The sequence below is a fragment of the Hippichthys cyanospilos genome, chromosome 16 (assembly GCF_059441005.1).
Source record: "Hippichthys cyanospilos isolate Australia breed blue-spotted pipefish chromosome 16, RoL_Hcya_1.0, whole genome shotgun sequence".
Lineage (NCBI taxonomy): Eukaryota > Metazoa > Chordata > Actinopteri > Syngnathiformes > Syngnathidae > Hippichthys > Hippichthys cyanospilos.
In genome coordinates, this window is record NC_142384.1 from 11,593,406 (window position 1) to 11,611,297 (window position 17,892).

General features: G+C 40.3%; 2 protein-coding genes across 3 annotated transcripts; both read left to right on the forward strand.

Annotated features, from left to right (window-relative positions):
* Positions 1–8: 8 nt before the first annotated feature.
* ddx42 (DEAD (Asp-Glu-Ala-Asp) box helicase 42) lies at positions 9–8,484 on the forward strand. 2 transcript variants are annotated; one of them, XM_088438018.1, is made up of 18 exons: positions 9–106; positions 998–1,210; positions 1,291–1,444; positions 1,746–1,792; positions 2,731–2,767; positions 3,016–3,168; positions 3,281–3,385; positions 3,465–3,584; positions 4,305–4,481; positions 4,740–4,868; positions 4,948–5,047; positions 5,216–5,263; positions 5,335–5,432; positions 5,583–5,859; positions 6,098–6,324; positions 6,578–6,685; positions 6,896–7,009; positions 7,344–8,484. In XM_088438018.1, the coding sequence occupies exons 2-18, from the start codon at positions 1,002–1,004 to the stop codon at positions 7,755–7,757; spliced, it is 2,517 nt and encodes an 838-aa protein (XP_088294144.1). In that variant the 5' UTR covers positions 9–106; positions 998–1,001; the 3' UTR covers positions 7,758–8,484. The 2 variants fall into 2 exon arrangements, with proteins under 2 accessions (XP_088294144.1, XP_088294145.1); XM_088438019.1 differs by lacking the exons at positions 9–106; positions 998–1,210; positions 2,731–2,767 and having other exon boundaries at positions 1,369–1,444.
* Positions 8,485–9,267: 783 nt separating this feature from the next.
* On the forward strand, positions 9,268–17,830 carry limd2 (LIM domain containing 2). Its single transcript, XM_088436042.1, has 4 exons — positions 9,268–9,440; positions 14,287–14,328; positions 14,767–14,903; positions 15,865–17,830. The coding sequence occupies exons 1-4, from the start codon at positions 9,438–9,440 to the stop codon at positions 16,022–16,024; spliced, it is 342 nt and encodes a 113-aa protein (XP_088292168.1). The 5' UTR covers positions 9,268–9,437; the 3' UTR covers positions 16,025–17,830.
* Positions 17,831–17,892: the final 62 nt, after the last annotated feature.

Consider the following 17,892-nt stretch of genomic DNA (forward strand, 5'->3'; position numbering starts at 1 on the left):
TCTCGGGACTCGGAGGGGGGATTGCAGGGCGCAGATCGATGATGTAAACTGTTCTTCCGTTGTAAGAAAACAATTTAACGGCGCTTTTAGGAACATCGCCCAACAGGTAAAGTAAAAATATTTTGGCATGTGTGCTCGGTAAAAAGTTTTATTTTTGGAAATGCAAATTTCGTGTTAGCGCCACTTGCATGGAGAAGCCTGACTACACTCATTAACGGCCTCAGTTCGTGGCCTGTAAAGCAAGCTAATGCTAATGCTAAGTTGTCGTAATACTCCGCTTCTTACAATTATTTTGTTTGAAAAAAAATGTCCGCGGTACTCTTACTTGTCTCGTTTGGATGGCGCATGTTTTTGTTTCGGGTGTTCAGTTTTACATATTAAGAGGAACCTTTTTCAAGAAAGCATTACATCTTAATTGTAATGCTTGATTGTGCACGTAAATGACGACGCTGAAGTCTCAGGAGAGCGCCCGTGAAGGCATCTTCAACGTCGTCGCAAACGTATAATCTTTTGATGGAGTTGTAATTACTTGAGGTGCAATCCGAAATATTTCTCCAGAACGCCCCTGTAGCAAAGAAGGCTGATGTATATGAATCATTCATTCGGGGTTACACGCTGGACATTTCATTAGGTCGCCCTAGGTCAGGGGTGTCTAAATCCGGTCCTCAAGGGCTGGTGTCCTGCATGTTTCAGCAGAATCCTGGTAACGATCCTGATCTTTTGAATCTGGTGTGTCGGGAAAAGAACCCTTGACAACATGCAGGACAGCGGCCCCCCACAGTTTCGACACCCTTGCCCTAGGTTGTCAAAATGGCGTCCTTTTAAAACATTTACAAATATAACAATGCTCAGGTTTGATTTACACGTTAACAGAAATGTATTAAAGTGTAATTTAACTGAAAAAAATCACGGGGATTCAAGGACATCTGTTGATGTTCATGTTAGTGCAAACTGAATAAATTAGGCAATTTAAGGGATTTTTTTCCCCCCTCTGCAGAGCCATGAATTGGAACAAAGGTGGTCCCGGTGTGAAGCGTGGCTTTGGCTTTGGGGGCTTTTCCCTCGCTGGCGGAAAGAAAGAGGAACCAACACTCACTAAGAAATCTCATGGGTCGTTCGGGAGCTCAAGTGGCAGTGGATACGGGAAGGGTCAACTTCCCTCTTTCTACAAAATCGGTACCAAAAGAGGCAATTTCGACGAGGAGAATTCGTGAGTTTTCACTCCAAAGTAGCAGAAGACACACATAAAAACTTGGATCCGAATAAAATTGCTAAGCTTTTTCCAACAAGGTACTTTGAGGACGATGAAGAGGAGTCCAGTAGCAACGCAGACCTCCCGTACATCCCGGCAGAGAACTCGCCCACGCGGCTGCAGATGAAGTCCGGCGGCGGTTCGGACAGTGATGATGATGATCCCCTTGACGCCTTTATGGCTGTAGTTGAGGTAAGCGTCAAGATCTATTCATTTTCATTCTGTGTGTGCTGGTTGGATAATCAATTTTATTCATCTGAATTAATGAATCATGAGTTGATGTTGGCATGACATAATGAACAATAATTTTCCAACAAATACAATGCAATTTGTAGTATTACTCAAGAATAAAGTCTTTGTCATTTCCTTTCTTTTCTGGGAGTTAAAAATCATCGACTGGGTTTTAGTGAAGACAAGATCTGCTTTTTATTCTAAAACCATATCGGCCAGCCCTATTTTGTCCTGTCTAACTGAGAAATATATTCTCTCCTAGAACCAAGCGGCAAAGGATATAAGGAAAATCGAGGAAAAGTCGGCCAAGTAAGACTATCTTGAGTTTTCTATGACATTTATGGTGTTTTAATTGCGTGCTTTAGCAAGAAGGAAAATGCCCACAACTCAAATAGAATGTTGTGTTGAGCAGCACAAAAAAGTGACATGCCAGCATTTCCTTTGGTTTTTTTCTGCCATCTATAGTATGGAAGAGCATTAGGGCCACACTGAAAATAATAGCATTCATTTAAGTTTTTAGAATTTATTCAAAAATTAACAAAAAGTTGTAAATTTTGAACTTATTATTTTTGACTGTGACCCCATGAAGAAATTTACGACCTAATTCTCGGATCATAACTTTCTTGTAACATTATAACTATTTATATAAAATACTGCCTTGTTTGGAGTATCAGTGACATTTAGCAACACTACAGTATAATAACTCAAAATATTTGACATAATGCTTGTAAAATTTGGATTGTGTTTTTACATCTCAATTCTCATTACAACACTACATTTTTCTGTCTATACAGTAAGTGATAACATTAGAGATTTTAGTTGTCAATCGATATAATCCGATAATATTTTTTGTCTGCTATCGAACGGATATCCAATATTAATATAGAATCAGGACACCCTTAGTTTCAACTGACTTGTCATAGTCGCAACTTAATTGTCATAAAATTAAAGAATAAACAGTTTAATCAATATACATTTTATTATAACATTACCATATGATACTCATAACCTTGTTTCTTTTTTGTCCATTTTTTCTTTTAAGCGTTACAACATTTTTCCATAAATGCAACATTAATTTTCATAATCCACTAATTTCCAGCGTGGCCCTAAGACTCCTTTTGTACAGTAGTTAGCATGCAGTCAGGTAAGCACAGCCAGCCACGAGCTCACACAGGTGTGTTGGGGGTCTGTTTTGGGTGTATGAACGAGCCGCAGGGAAGTTTTTTTTTCTCCACTTGTCATTTCAGGGGTATTCGTGATGACATTGAAGAAGAAGATGAACAAGTGAGTAGCGAGACCTTCACAATACTTGAACCATTTGATTGCATCTCTTTGTCGAGAAAACACCTCCCCTCCCCATTTGGTATACAGGCACCATATAGGTTGTTTTGAATATTCTTCATGTTTCTTCTTCTTTTTTGTTTGTTTTGTGCAGACAACAAAGCATGTTAAGTGTTGATTTAGCTCAGAAGAATCAGTGCAATATATTAACAGAGTTCCGTTCTAGACATGCGTTGTTGTGCTTTCTGCAGGAGGCCTACTTCCGCTACATGGCCGAGAACCCCACCGCTGGCCTGACACAGGAGGAGGAGGAGGAACTTGTGGACTACGACAGTGATGGCAACCCTATTGCCCCCGTCACCAAGAAAATCATTATGCCCCTGCCTCCTATTGACCACTCAGAGGTACGGCACACTAAAGTTTTATTTAAGATTGTACTGTGATACGTGGTAAGTATTAACCTAAATGTAATAATTACATAATTTTTATGAAAATAAAACTGCTGCCTCTCCATAGATTGATTACCCACCATTTGAGAAAAACTTCTACAATGAGCATGAGGAGCTGAGCAGCCTGACCGGAACTCAGGTGGTAGAACTACGGCAAAAGCTCAACTTGCGGGTAAGTCTGAATTCATGACTGGTCATAAACTGCAAATGTCGTTTCTAGAAGTGGTAATCCTGATTTTTAATGTCTTCAGGTATCTGGCGCCGCACCGCCTAAACCATGTACCAGCTTTGCCCACTTCAGCTTTGACGAGCAGCTGATGCATCAGATCCGCAAGTCCGAATATACTCAGCCTACTCCCATCCAGTGTCAGGTATAGACTCAAATGTACAGTGGACCCCCGCCATACAAAATGAATCCATTCTGGAGTTGGGAGCGAAAGGCGAAATCGTCATATGGCAGGCAATCGAAACCTATAGTTATTAGCTAATGCGTATAAAACCCCTGGTAAAAAAGATCAAAATTGTATATACATATTAAAGAAGAGTAACAAAATAGTATATTAAGTGCTACTTAAATATAATATATGTATATAATTAAATAACATCCTCAAGAAGAGTATTTAAGGAAAAATTAGATTTACCTTTGGAGTGACGTGACTTGAGCTAGTTATGGCCATATTCCCTAGCGAGGTTAGCCTAGCCTTCTTTGTATTTCTTGATTATCTCCCAGCTTAATTTCCATACTAATCATCTTCTTACTTCTCCCTTTAAAATCATTAGCAATCTTGGGACCCATGGCCAACCAATTAAACTTTGAATTAAGCACTAAAATGCACAATAAATATGATATTGTAAGCACTCACACAAGATCAAGTCTTTAGGATATTGGCATCTTCGTGACGCCGTGACGCCAACTAATAGCAGATCAGCATCTTAGTGACGCCGACCAAAACCAGACAAAATGCCGTGAAGAGGGAACAAAAAACGTTGAATTCCACTTCGTAATGTGAAAAAAAACATATCCTGTGGGTTCACTGTATGTCATGATGGAAAAATTTGTTGGATCCATCATTTTCTGGGTTTGTCTGTAGGGTGTACCAATTGCTCTGTCGGGACGTGACATGATCGGTATTGCAAAAACTGGCAGTGGCAAAACGGCGGCATTTATCTGGCCCATGTTGGTGCACATCATGGACCAGAAGGAGCTGGAGCCAGGGGATGGGCCCATCGGCGTCATCGTGTGCCCCACCAGAGAACTCTGTCAGCAGGTACGGCAGGGTTAGGGTTTTACATTCAGTTTGCAACTCTGAAATAAAGCTGCAAATTAGGATTTCAAGTTCAAGCTCATATCATTTGATTCAATTTGTCTGACCCTAACCTTATCAGGCATATGTTAGGATTTCAAGACAGGGTTAGCAAATCAAGCAAAGGTTAGGGTTTCAACCCAAGTTTTGTTCTGCAGATAAGGGGTTTAAACCAGGTTTAGGGTTTCAAGTAATAATTGGGTTTTTAACTTCCTTTTGTAGATCCACGCTGAATGCAAGCGCTTTGGCAAAGCTTACGCTCTGCGCTCAGTGGCAGTGTACGGAGGAGGCAGCATGTGGGAGCAGGCCAAAGCTCTACAGGAAGGTGCCGAGATTGTGGTGTGCACACCGGTAAAAGAATACAACCCTCGCTCAAACCGCTACACTAAACAAAGTGCAACAAATTGATATGATGTGTGTTTTTTCGTAGGGTCGTTTGATCGACCACGTTAAAAAGAAAGCCACGTCCCTGCAGAGAGTGACGTACCTTGTTTTTGATGAGGCAGACCGCATGTTTGATATGGGCTTTGGTGAGTTTGAATTATAATACAAATTGCATTAACTCATTCTCTGCCATTGCCCTCTATAGACATGGGTCCATTTCAAATGGGTTGTCAGTGAATTATTAAAAAAAAAAAAAAAAAAAAGGTAAACCCAAAAGCCATGTTTTTTTTTTGTTTGTTTTTTTTTATTCCCAGAGTATCAAGTTCGATCCATTGCCAGCCACGTGCGTCCAGAAAGACAGAGTAAGTGCTTTTTATTACTCACTCATGATTAATTTTTTCTGCAAGCGTAATGAATACAATTCCCGCCACAGCACTTCTGTTCAGCGCCACGTTCCGGAAAAAGATTGAGAGGCTGGCCAGGGACATCCTGATGGATCCTATCCGCGTGGTGCAGGGAGACATCGGAGAGGTGCCTCATCATCGCCATCTATTCATAATCAGAATATTTATCTTTATTAAATTGATTTATTATACTTATTGCAGCAGGGTTGGGGTTTGGATTCCTAATGTGTGATCAATGGATCAAAGGTTGTTTTTTTTTTTTCTCTTTCTCTTTTAGGCTAATGAGGACATTACGCAAGTGGTGGAAATATTGCCTAGTGGCGCAGACAAGTGGAACTGGCTGACGCGGCGCCTGGTGGAGTTCACATCCAGTGGTTCGGTGCTGATCTTCGTCACCAAGAAGGCCAATTCAGAGGAGCTGGCCACTAACCTGACGCAGGAGGGATATAGCCTGGGCTTGCTGCATGGTGACATGGACCAGAGTGAGAGGAACAAGGTCATCAGTGACTTCAAGAAGAAAAACCTGCCCGTCCTGGTGGCCACCGACGTTGCTGGTGAGTTGGTTACATTGAGAAAAGTAAAATGACGAAATTGTTGCTTTGGTGCAATCTTGCGGCAACAGGGTCAAGGAACTATTAGTTCACCTTACCGCCACCTAGTGGACTAAAGTGTATCGCTTTTGCCTTTGTTTTCTTTTTCCCTGTTCAGTTAGGCAGGCATCATTTGTTTTTGTTTTTTTTTTTTTTATATAATACTTGACCAAACACAGCCTTTCATTATTTCCCTTTCCAGCCCGCGGTCTGGACATCCCATCCATCCGCACGGTGGTCAACTACGATGTGGCGCGAGACATTGACACGCACACGCACCGCATTGGCAGGACCGGTAGAGCTGGCGAGAAGGGCGTGGCTTACACCTTACTGACCAGCAAGGACACCTCCTTTGCTGGGGACCTGGTGCGCAACTTAGAGGGCGCCAATCAGAGCGTCTCTAAAGATCTGATGGATTTGGCGCTACAGGTAAACCACAAGTAATGGCTTATTTCAAATATTTCTGGCCAAACATTTTGTTACCATGATGTATTTGAAATCAAACTCTGGGTAGGGTTTTTTTTTCTAAATGAAGAAAAAATAATCATTGGTGAGTAAATTTGTTTTACAAAAAAAGAACTCTAAACTTTATTTTTATGACTGCTTACATTGAAGCTAATGCATAGGACTACTTTTGGACCTAACTTAATGGTTTTACAGTGTGCTCCTTTTTTTATTTTAGAATCCGTGGTTTAGGAAGTCCAGATTCAAAGGTGGTCAAGGAAAGAAGCTGAACATTGGTGGAGGAGGACTCGGTTACAAAGAAAGACCGGGATTGGGCGCTGATCCTGTGAGTTTTTATGTATTGTTTTTCCAACTATAATTCACTCAGCAGTATGAGTCACACAATTTGAAAAATGCATCATGAAGAAACAAACACATATAGTCCACTCCATAGGGTTTAAGTTACATTTTTGGGGGGTTAGATTAGAGACGGGACTTTCTCCACAAGCCATCATCCCGTAATTGTTGGTGTGTTCGGCATTTGTTGATTTTGCAGGATCGTAGCAGCACTAGCAGTGTGGTGTCTTCCTTGTCCAGCATGGAGGGTTTCAACAAGCCCAGCAGTGGGGCCATGGGTGACCGCATATCTGCCATGAGACAAGCCTTCCAGGTGCAGTGAATCTTTTTCATTTATGCTGTCGAACATGTTTTTTTTTTTGTTTTTGTTTTTTTAAATCCTAATAGAGGCCTTTGAGTGTATGTTTAACTCATTCTGCCAGCCCAGTAAAAATGGGTCTTTGTCACATCTAATCTGAATTGCAGAACTGCTATGACAATGGCTAGCATTTTTATGATGGATAACCGGTTTTAAACTAAAGTCAAGGAAATATGGTGGCAATCATCAGGAATGATTGCATCTGTCCAGCAGGCCTTGAGTTTGACACATGTGCATGTGAGACTTCTCCTTCTGCACACACAATTTGTCATTGATTTGATCTTGCTAGGCGCAGTACAAGAGTCACTTTGTGGCTGCATCTGGCAACCCACCCAAGCTCAGCACCAAGTCAAATAGCTCATCTGGCTGGACCAGCGCCGGCAGCTTGAGTTCGGTTCCCACAGAGTCACCCACCGGCGCAGAGCGAGCCCAGGCCGTCGCCGCCTCCTTTGCCATGCCGAGGTTCGCCAGCGCGGGCACCCTAAGCACCGTGTCCGCCGCACAGAGCAGTGTCCCCACACCTTCACGTGAACGCGGCGAACGTGACCGAGAAAGGGACCGTGGCGGACACCACAGCGAGAGCCGTAACGGGGATGAACGTAGACGAGATAAGGAGGAAAGGAGGAGCGAGAGGGACAAAGGAGATGACAGCTTTGCCGTACCTGAGCCGCCCAAACGTAGAAAGAGCAGGTGGGACAACTAAGGGTGAAATTGTTGCAAAAAAAATGAATCCATTGTCAGGAACCCTTCATGACCGCTTTTTCAGCAGCATCAGCAATAGTATGGAACCCCTGACATGACATGGAAAAGGGGAAAATGTTTAACTGTGGCCACCATTCAGCTCTGAAAATAAATACACTGAACTGTTGTGAGCGTTATGACTATGTTTCCTTTTCTGCAAATAAATTCTCTAAATGATAATACTAGTTTCAAATTTCGGAGGTACTGTATGTTGTGAGTAGTGTATAGAAGTGAACAAATGAAAATGGTAAAAAAGAAAAAACAATTTGGGATAACTTTCATGGCCGTCATGGCAGGGAATAAACAAAATAGCAAGTGGCAGAAACTGAAAATGTTGCAGCGAGCTCATTTTTCGGAGCTGTACAAAATCAACAGTATGGTCCCATGTTTTATCTCTATTGTTCCCAGAATATTTTCCCCCATGCCATGCATTATTCAGGTTAGTTTCTGTTGGGTTCCCCCTGCTTACAAACTGGACTGTTGTGTTTTCTTCATTTTTGTAAGCTAACTTTTTTTCCTCTTTGTTGAGGAGAAAAACTGATATCAAATATGTTGTTCTTTTTCTTGTATTTGAGTCGTAGTGAAGAATGTGCCTTCCCTGGCATGAGTCTCTTCTGTATGCTTTTCATTTGTCTGTGTTCATTCACACAAGAATATAAAGTTTTGATTATTAAAAACATTTGAGAGCATTCCCCTACCTTTTTATGGCTATTCTTTGATTTGCGTAACCACAAATAATTTTGACTCCAGTGTACCCACTCCTTTGCGCTCACCCAGTGACCCATATGAGTTCAATTGTAATTAGATGGTTTAACATATTGTAGCTATTGCTTGTAAAAATTAATCTCTAATAATCCTGGTGAAGTAGAAGTTAGACAAATATGACTATTAAATTAACTATGAAATGAAAGAAAATTGTGGCGCTTTGGGATAGTTAAATGTGTTTAAAGGCCACATTTGTTACTCAAATCCCACATTTCCATTAGTCTTCATGCCTACAAAAATAGGTTTGATAGAACTGTTTCAGTCTGAAATATTTTTTTTTTTATAAGTTATGATAGTACAGTACACCAATACATGATTAAATATTGGTCATTTTTAGAAAAGATGGGAATATTATTGTAGTCAGTCTTGTGTTACCGCACCATACGTGTTTAAAGATCGATTATTCGAATCCCAAACCCTGCTACCTATCACAAGGCACAGCATTACGGTGTGTTTGCCAAAACCAGGAAAGTCGAATGTTTCGGATGAGTTTGACATCATCAATTTCAGCAGCCATAGAAAAAAAACGATCGAAATCAGTAAAGACTTTAATATAAAGTATATGTATAAAGGTGCACGAAGACATATTATGTATGATTATGAGAAATAAATATTACCATGCATTTTGAGTTATAAGGCAACTAAAGCCATATGACGTTTGAGTTGTCGGATTTCCATCAACGCCTCTTATGGGGAATTCAGCCAATCGCGTGCGACGTCCTGCTAGTGGAGAGAGGGTGAATAAAGGCTGGCTATTGAACGCCGAGAGAGGAAGACCGACTCACACTTTCAACCGGCATCGCCCTACACAAAAAGCCACCGGGTGCCGAATCGAGACCACACTTACCGGTGAGAGCCTCCACTGCAAGACGCCCAGATGGTGAGTGCTCGGCCCGGCCCGCACACGGCGCTCGCTCCCCTCCCTCGCCTCGCTGCCTTTATGCTCGGCAGAGGTGAGGCGATGATGTCCGAGTCGGGAGGGGGAGATGCTCGATGCTAACCGTTTATTTTGCAAAATTAAAAAAAATATCTTTCCTCAGACAGTTACAAACGTTAAAAGATGTACAAAACGATTAATTTTGATTCCATCATTGACGTTGGCTAATTTGGCGGCTAATTAAAAAAAAAAAAAACATCCTCAAAGGCGATTTTTAACCTCCTATAAATTGTGCATTTATTCTCAATATTCGTATAAATAAGACGAATCGTCTTCTCCCTGTCAACACTGTTTAGGAAATGACATTGTGTCGTCTCCAATGTATCCAGTGTTTGTTGTAATACCAGTTTCACACACAATGTAAGCAGATGTGTTGTAACAATCTGACCCGCTTGTCTTTACATTGCACAACGTAAACAAAACGGCGCAGTGCAATACACGACTTAACAACATCAACCACACTTGCACTGGCTCCAACAAGTGCTGAAGATTGATTGACACTTTGTCATTTAATTATACACTAATTATTGTGGTTGTGCGTATGAGTGTGGTTCAACTGGAACGCTTGTTTCCAGTAATTTGATCAGAAACATAAGTCCGCGCTGTTGTGAACTTCCTCTTGTGCTTGAAAATCAATGCACAATTTAAATTATTCAAATAAAAAAAATACACCATGCTCACCATGTATTCCAATTATCAACTGTATTGTACGCAGATGCTTCAAACGCGTTTTGCTAGTTAAACTTGGTTAGCTTTGACCAGCCAATCGGAGGACACGAAAATGTTGACCATTTTGAAATCTGACTGGCTACAGAAACAGTCCTATTGTTAATACCTTGTGGACCAGTGATTCTGAAGGACCTGGCCAAAGTCGATTGACATAGCAGCAGACGGGGGAATATGAATATATAAGAAACATTTTGGATTTTCTTCATAAAATCAAATATTTATTTAATCAGGTATAAAAAAGACTCCTTTAGATTTCAAGACACCAAAATGCTTTCATCAAATGCTTAAAACACAGATTAAATACAATTTCATGCGAGCAACAGAAAAACAAGTGGGATAACATTTTGAGTTCAGCTTATGAAAAATGCCAGTAAACACAAGTGTCACTTTGGTATTTGTGTTGAGTTGAAGTATTTCCAGCATTAGCAATGAAGTTGAAAATTGAACTGTCCAATGGGTGTGCCATGCTTGTGGCTTCATGCTCTAAAAGACCCGAGGCATTAATTGCGTTATTGAGCGAAGGTTGTTTATACTGTTATGTATGTTTTTTTAAATTTTTGCTTTGTTTCTGTTTTTAATACTTTTGCAGTCATTACACAAGCTTAAAAGTTTTCTTTATGGGGTGTCGTGTTTCGAATTTTGAGGGAAATCACTTTTTTCCAGTCGATGGCTAAAAAAAACATTGTGGACAAATTGAGGAGATAGGAGTTATATCACACATATGGTGACAGTGGCAGGTCACTTGTCTATGTATGGCGTTTTTTTTTTTTTCTTTCTTGGTTAGAGAGCGAATGGCATACATTGTGTCACTGTACACAGACAATTAAGGGAAAAGACACACGGATTTGTAAAGCGTGCTGTGGGTGCCATATGTTGCTATTTGATCTACTACATAGCTGCAGGCAAATGAGGGGAAGGACGTTGAATGACAAAAAGCTACATACGTGCTCTCACATCTGTCATGTGTGAACAAGTCAAGATGTGCTGTGATTCAGCAAGTTAAGATACAAATTATTATTCTTTATTTAAATTAATGTCAACCCCCATTTTTTTTTTTTTTTACAATATGTTCTATGTAGCCCCACTATTCTAAACATGCTCATTCTCATGCAACCAATCACACCTAGGGACAATTTAGTCAGTTCAGTTACCCTGCCATGCATGTTTTTGGAGTGTGGGAGGAAGCTGGAGAGGCCACACAGGCCCGGGGAGAACATGCAAACTCCACACAGGAAGGCCGGTGCCAGGCGGATTTGAACTCTGGGCCTGAACTGTTTGGCGGACATGCCAGCACTGTTTCACCATGCTGCCCATGTATTATAATAGATTGTATTATAATTTTTGCTTGGTGAAAAATAATTACAAATAAAGATCAAATACAGTAATACATTTCCACTGAATTATGAATGACATTTATACATTTTTCTTAACATTTTTTTAACTTGTTTAAACTGTCTGCGACCCTTCCGAGGATAAGCGGCTATAGAAAATGGATGGCTGGATGGATTTAAACGGTGCTTAGCAGCACGCTACTTTCCTCCTCCAAATCCCTCCTCTTTAAATTTGGTCTATGGAATAAATTTTCTCGTTGATAAAGTACATTTAAGCCAGCGTCGTTTGTTAAATTAAAGAATTAAAGAATTATTCTGTTTCAGTTGTGAAATATTCCTGCACGTGTTAAACACGAGCCGCTTTTCAGAGGCCAGATGGTAGCTTCAACAATCGCATCGCTGTTTTGTCCTCAATTGTCATAAAATGTTTTAATCAGGAGTACAGTAGGTTTGCATAACTATTATCTTCAGTGTAAAAATAGCCTCGCGCGTCAACAGAGCTGCACGCTTGGCTGAAGTTCTATCTGAACTTTGGCAGGCTCCCCAGACAGGAAGTTGCTTCTGCAAAAAAAATGCCGCATCACTCTTCTGGGGACATGCAGGATGTTGTGAAGTAGTAAAGGGGAAGAAGGAGAGAAGATGTGAATTTACTGCAAGACTGTTAAATGACCCGTCAGAGGAATGCAACTATACATTTAACATTTTTTGTGGCTGTGTTTTTAGCTTCATACCATTGGCGCTGTTGTTTCTACGTGTTGCCGCATAGCTGACTGGGCCTGTACATGTTGAGGCTGTGATGGAATTCCACAGTCAAACACAGGCTGCATGTCTTCTTCTGCAGTCACCTTTCCATTAATTGTACTGACATGCGCAGACAATACACCAATACCCTGGCAAATCAAATTTGTTACCTTTAAGCCCTTCACTGCCATTGAAGACTATAAGTTAGATATGAATAAGTTAACTCATTCACTGCCAGTTGAATACATGAAAAAGAAGTTTTAACTAAGCCAAATGAAATGAAATGAAAATGACATCACCTGTGCTCAAGGTACGGGGGTAACTGATAATCATGGCTGTTGGGCAATAATTGTCCTTTAATTATAGACAGCTTTTCAAAAAGTCTTACTTTTAATCAGTGAAATTTGACCGATGTCATGTTTAAAATGTAAAATGTTTTGTATTTGATTAACATGGCTTATATTCCCGACAGCTTTAGTTCTTTTATTTATTTGAACAGCCTTGAATATGCCCTTATAGGGTTAGGGTTATTTTGTAATTTGTTTTGGGATGGCATTAATAATAGTCATTTAAAGTAAAAAAAAAATCTAAGCTTAGCATTTATTATTGCAAAGTTCTTAAAAAAGTAATTAAAAGTCTTCCATTAGAAGTTGCATCATTAAGGTAAATTATATGACTATCCTGCAGGCAGAAAAATTAAAAATGGCCAATCAAGCCAAAACATGTTCATCTGAATGAAAAATCCTGAAGAGTGCTGTCATTCCACTCCAGTCCTGTACATGGCAGTAATGTGCATTCTACAGAGTGGCTGCCAGCCTGCTATGAAAGTGTTCCTTGTTCTATGGGACAAAAAGCTGCTTTATTTCTATTCACCCTCCCCTCAATGGCGTCCACCAGCGGCTGCTTTGTGGTCCCTAATTTATTGGCTGAGCCAGCACCGTAGCCGAGACTGTAGCCCAAGGAAGAGGCTTGTCGTAACCACTTCCTGCAATGTTTCTACGCCTTGCATGTGCATATAAGGAAACACAATCTAGCACGCTGACTCCTACCAAATAAGGCGCGTTGTCACTTGAAGGCAAATGTTTCTTTCTACAGGCTACATATTAGCATTCCAACTGCTAGTATGCTAACATCTTATCACTTAATTAATTAGAATTATCCCCTTGAATATACTGGAAAGGGTGTAGATTTTTTCTAAATCTGACTTGCTCATGTCAAGTATGTTTCCTTTCTATATGATATCAACTGATAGCAAGTTCAAATTTGATCACTTCTCAGTAGAATTATTACCTAAATATAGGGCAAAGAGGTAAAAGCTTATTTGGCACTTTATCTTCTCAGATTCCTGTCTTGCTAACATTTAGGATCTGGCACACCAGTCTTAGAAATGTACATATTTTTTATATTTGTGCTGTGGATTTTTCTCTTCTGCAAACCCAAATGCAGGCGCCTGTTCTTTTAACACAGCTCTTGGCTTTTCTGCATGGAATTCTGTGTGAATGTGCCTCTTGTTAAACCATCCTGTTAGCGACGACGTAGCATGTAGCATGCGTTTGTGCTATTTGCCACTACTTAACCTCGTCTGGCTTTTCTTTGGCTGAACCTTCCCCAAAGTGCAGTGACGTAACACCTAAGACCTCATTAGCTAGACTGCAGTTGTACTCTAGAGGTAAGGTGTCACTTGCCAAGTGAGTGAAATCTATACACCCTTTCACGCGGCCTGTCAAAGCCGACGTTTTTCCCTCGTGATTGTTATGTCTAAAAGGAGTGAGAACAGCGGAAACAAAGTCACTGTGCACGTTTCACCACTTTATAAATACATCGCATGTCCTTTAGGTCTAGTTGCATCAATGGTTTCCTGTGCGTATCACATGACTATCAGAGACGGGAGGGCAATGACGGGTTAGCCAAGTTATTAAAAGTAATAAGGACATCATGGGAAGATATTTGTGCTTGAACTGATGTGTGTCTTTTCGATTCCTTTGCAGGAAAACAGAAACACTGAGGAGAAACCAGTCCAGCGGTCCAAGGTAAACAAGTTTAGTGTGACCTTTTTTGTACTGAAACCCCCCAATTGAGTAAACTGAAAATGACTGTGGGGTGAGATTGGGTTCATTCTACTCAGTGTTCTACTAGTGCTCACAGCCAAGGCTGCGTGGACTAAATGAGGTTACGTAATAAAACCAATTTAATCAAACAAGTTAAGGCCGGCGGGTATTTACTCTTGTCCCACTTTGATTCTCCTTGGCCTCCGAGGACAAGCACAACCTGCTCCATGGTATCAAATAAACATGTCATCTTTAGACTTTGTGAAGCAGCATGTGACACATTACCCAAGGTTATTTTGGAGTGCTCTGTTCTTAGTATCTAAACAATTGTGTTTCTGGTTCATTTCTTGCAAGAGAAAGATCGTTCGGACCAGCGTTCGCTCCACTGCATAACATCCTCATGTGGTTCTGTGTCCTCAGTCGTTCAGCTTCAAGACACAAAGGGAGGTGTGCTCGTCCTGCGAGAAGACAGTCTACCCCATGGAGCGGCTTGTGGCTGACAACCAGGTCTTTCACTCCACGTGCTTCTGCTGCAAGCACTGCAACACCAAGCTCAGGTAGCTACATGCCAGAATGATATATTCATACCACCTTTTAATACTATTTTTTTTTTAACCCCGCAAAAAAACTGATTTTGGTTTTACCCCACCCACCTTTTTTAAAGAATGTACCCCCTGTGAAGTATTTCTTTTTCAGCTATGTACCCCTTGAACTAATTGTCTCTTATGACAGTGCATCCATATAAAACGTAACAAAATACAGGTATACCAAGTTTTGCAAAGGAATCAATATAACATAATTTAACAATGATTGATTCATGTTACATTTGATTTGTTCTTATTTTGAAAATAAAAAAAATGCCGCGTACATATACTGTAACACGTGTTGATGAAACATGAATACTTTTGCAAACCTTTTCATTTAAACAGTTCTGTGCCATCCATGGCTGCTTTTTTAAACATTCAAACTGCATTTGTTGTGGTATTGCTAGGCATTTATTTTAGCAACTATAAAAGACTGTAATGGCATCTACATTATTTCAGGCAATAAGACAATTAGTTCCAATTAACTTGTTCTTAATTTAAAAAGAATGGTTGTTATAGAACCCTGTTAAAATTTCACATTCTGACTGAAGTGCCTTCATGCACCTTCAAGATTACCCTGATTTTTAAACCGAATCTCAAAGATGTTTACAACATATTCACATTAGCTACCAACCTTTCATCCGACAAATTTGCTTGGTTTGATTTAATACTGCACACAGCACAGCATGTAAGTTTTTATTTTTACAGTCAACTGAGACTGGCATCAAACAGCTTGAAGTACGCAAACTTGTCCTTATTTTGTTTTGGGTTTTTTGGGCGGGGAGAATGTTTGCGATCTATTACAGGAAAGGTTGAATAGATCCCATCTGCTTCATCTCGATGCTTACTTCTAGGGACCCATCATTAGGGAAAAAGGATGGGATGCATCCTATACTAAGGGACTGGTTGTGATTGGTCTTTCTTCTACCCGCAGCCTGGGAAGCTTTGCCGCTCTGCAAGGTGAATTCTACTGCAAGCCTCACTTCAAGCAGCTGTTCAAGAGCAAAGGCAATTATGATGAGGGCTTTGGACGCAAGCAGCACAAAGAGCGCTGGGCTGCCAAGGAGACAGAAAACATAACCAAGACCGCGTGAAAACAGACAAAAAAAATGGTGACATCATCACCTTATAGACCCCTCCCCCCCAATTGGCCATAACTAAAACCTCAGTTTTGTTCTTCAGTTTTTATTCCCAGCAAGTTGATTGTGACCAAAAGTCGTCTTGGCTATTGCGAGGGACAAATGTTACCGTGCTGTAAATTGTTTTATTCCTTATTATTGTTATGAATGATTTGCACCCATTAAAATCACGTCAGCAGGCACACGCTTTTGTACACACTCAGGTTAACTATCCCAGGCTCTTTATTGGCAGTGTCACCCAAGGATTTTATACAAAAATATTTCAATAACAAACTACAGCAGTCCCGAGCGCCTGACAGGGATCAAACAGGGTACTGTAATGTTACCTCGTGCTTCATTCTCATTCTTTTTTGGAGTGTGGACTGTCTTACTTGCATGTGGTTGGTACGAGCGGTTCCCGACAGCCTTATTTTAACCACTGGATCGGCCTTTTTTTAAATGTCGGAATTATCTTTCAATTAATTTCCAAGCACTTGGATTGCTTGTTTGTGAATTTACCTGTACATAGCGCTGTTTTGTGTGTGTGTGATTTATGAATACCCCCCCCTCCCCCACTTGCTACCAGTTGCCCCGTCACCAAAAACATCCCAAGCATTTGTGACATGTCATTTAAATCATAATCATGTGAGAATCCTTTCTATTTACCTTTCTAGTGTTTGCCATTTACAAAAGAAAAATCACACAGCACACCACCGAACTCACAAAGTTTAAGGTGGTATTGTAAGAGCATTTAATGATAGATAAAACAAAGATGCTGCCCTAACCCGTTGGTACATGGACCTATTCCTTCATGAAGTGGTGCCCCATCCCTAGAAAGAGTAGTGCATGCTGCATGTGTGACAGCTAGTGCTGAGCGCCCCCTGCTGGTGACACGCTGGCTCGTCCGACGAAGAATAGTTTAAGATTTTTTTTAATGCCTTTTTAGTCAAAGTTGCCTCCATTTTCGGTCTTGATTCTGATTGACCGACAATTAAACAGGATTTTAATGTGTGTTTTTCTTAATTCATTTTAGGGAGTTGGCTGACACTTGAATGACTCGGTTGGTTTTATTACTGTGAATCGAGCATGCCGTGACCAGTAAAACAAATTGATAGTTGCATTTTTCAATAGAAGCCTTGAACCATGACTACATGTCCTGATCATGCCTTTTCCAAAAGCAGACTACTCCACATTTCCACTCAACCAGCAGGCCCACTCACACCTCCACAAAATAATGTATAATACTTCTAACTCTGCTGTTACATATGTATGTTTGTGATAACTTTTTAATCATTGAATGCTTTAAAATCAATTATTGTACTGTAAGTGGAAAATGTTGTCTTATTTTGTCTGTTGGTTGTCACTTGCCAAGGTACAACATCTGTGAACGTCAGTCTGGTCAGGTGATTAGTGACAACAGTTTTAAAAGTTTGTTTTTCCTTGTGAACTCATCTTTTGAAATATATGCCTCTTTTTGACAATGTGATTTTTTTTTATGTGACATACACTTGACCTGTGGTGTGAGGAGGCCTTACAAGCAACCCCCCCAAAACAGTTTTTATTCCATTTAAAACGCCCCTCATTCTATGCCTCTTTTTTGCATTTGTCATGTTTCTTTTTACATGCTTTTTGAGAAAAAAATAAATAAAAAATTCTGTTGATTTTATTCATTTGACACGTTTTAATAACTTCACAATAGGCTACAATGGAAGGTTTGTGCTTTTGAAATTGCAAATTTATTCAATATTTTGCGCTGATCGATCATTAAATGTGTACCAGTTATTTGGAATCATTTTTTTAATTGACATTCTTTTAAAACATGAGCAGAATACAGTACAGTACAG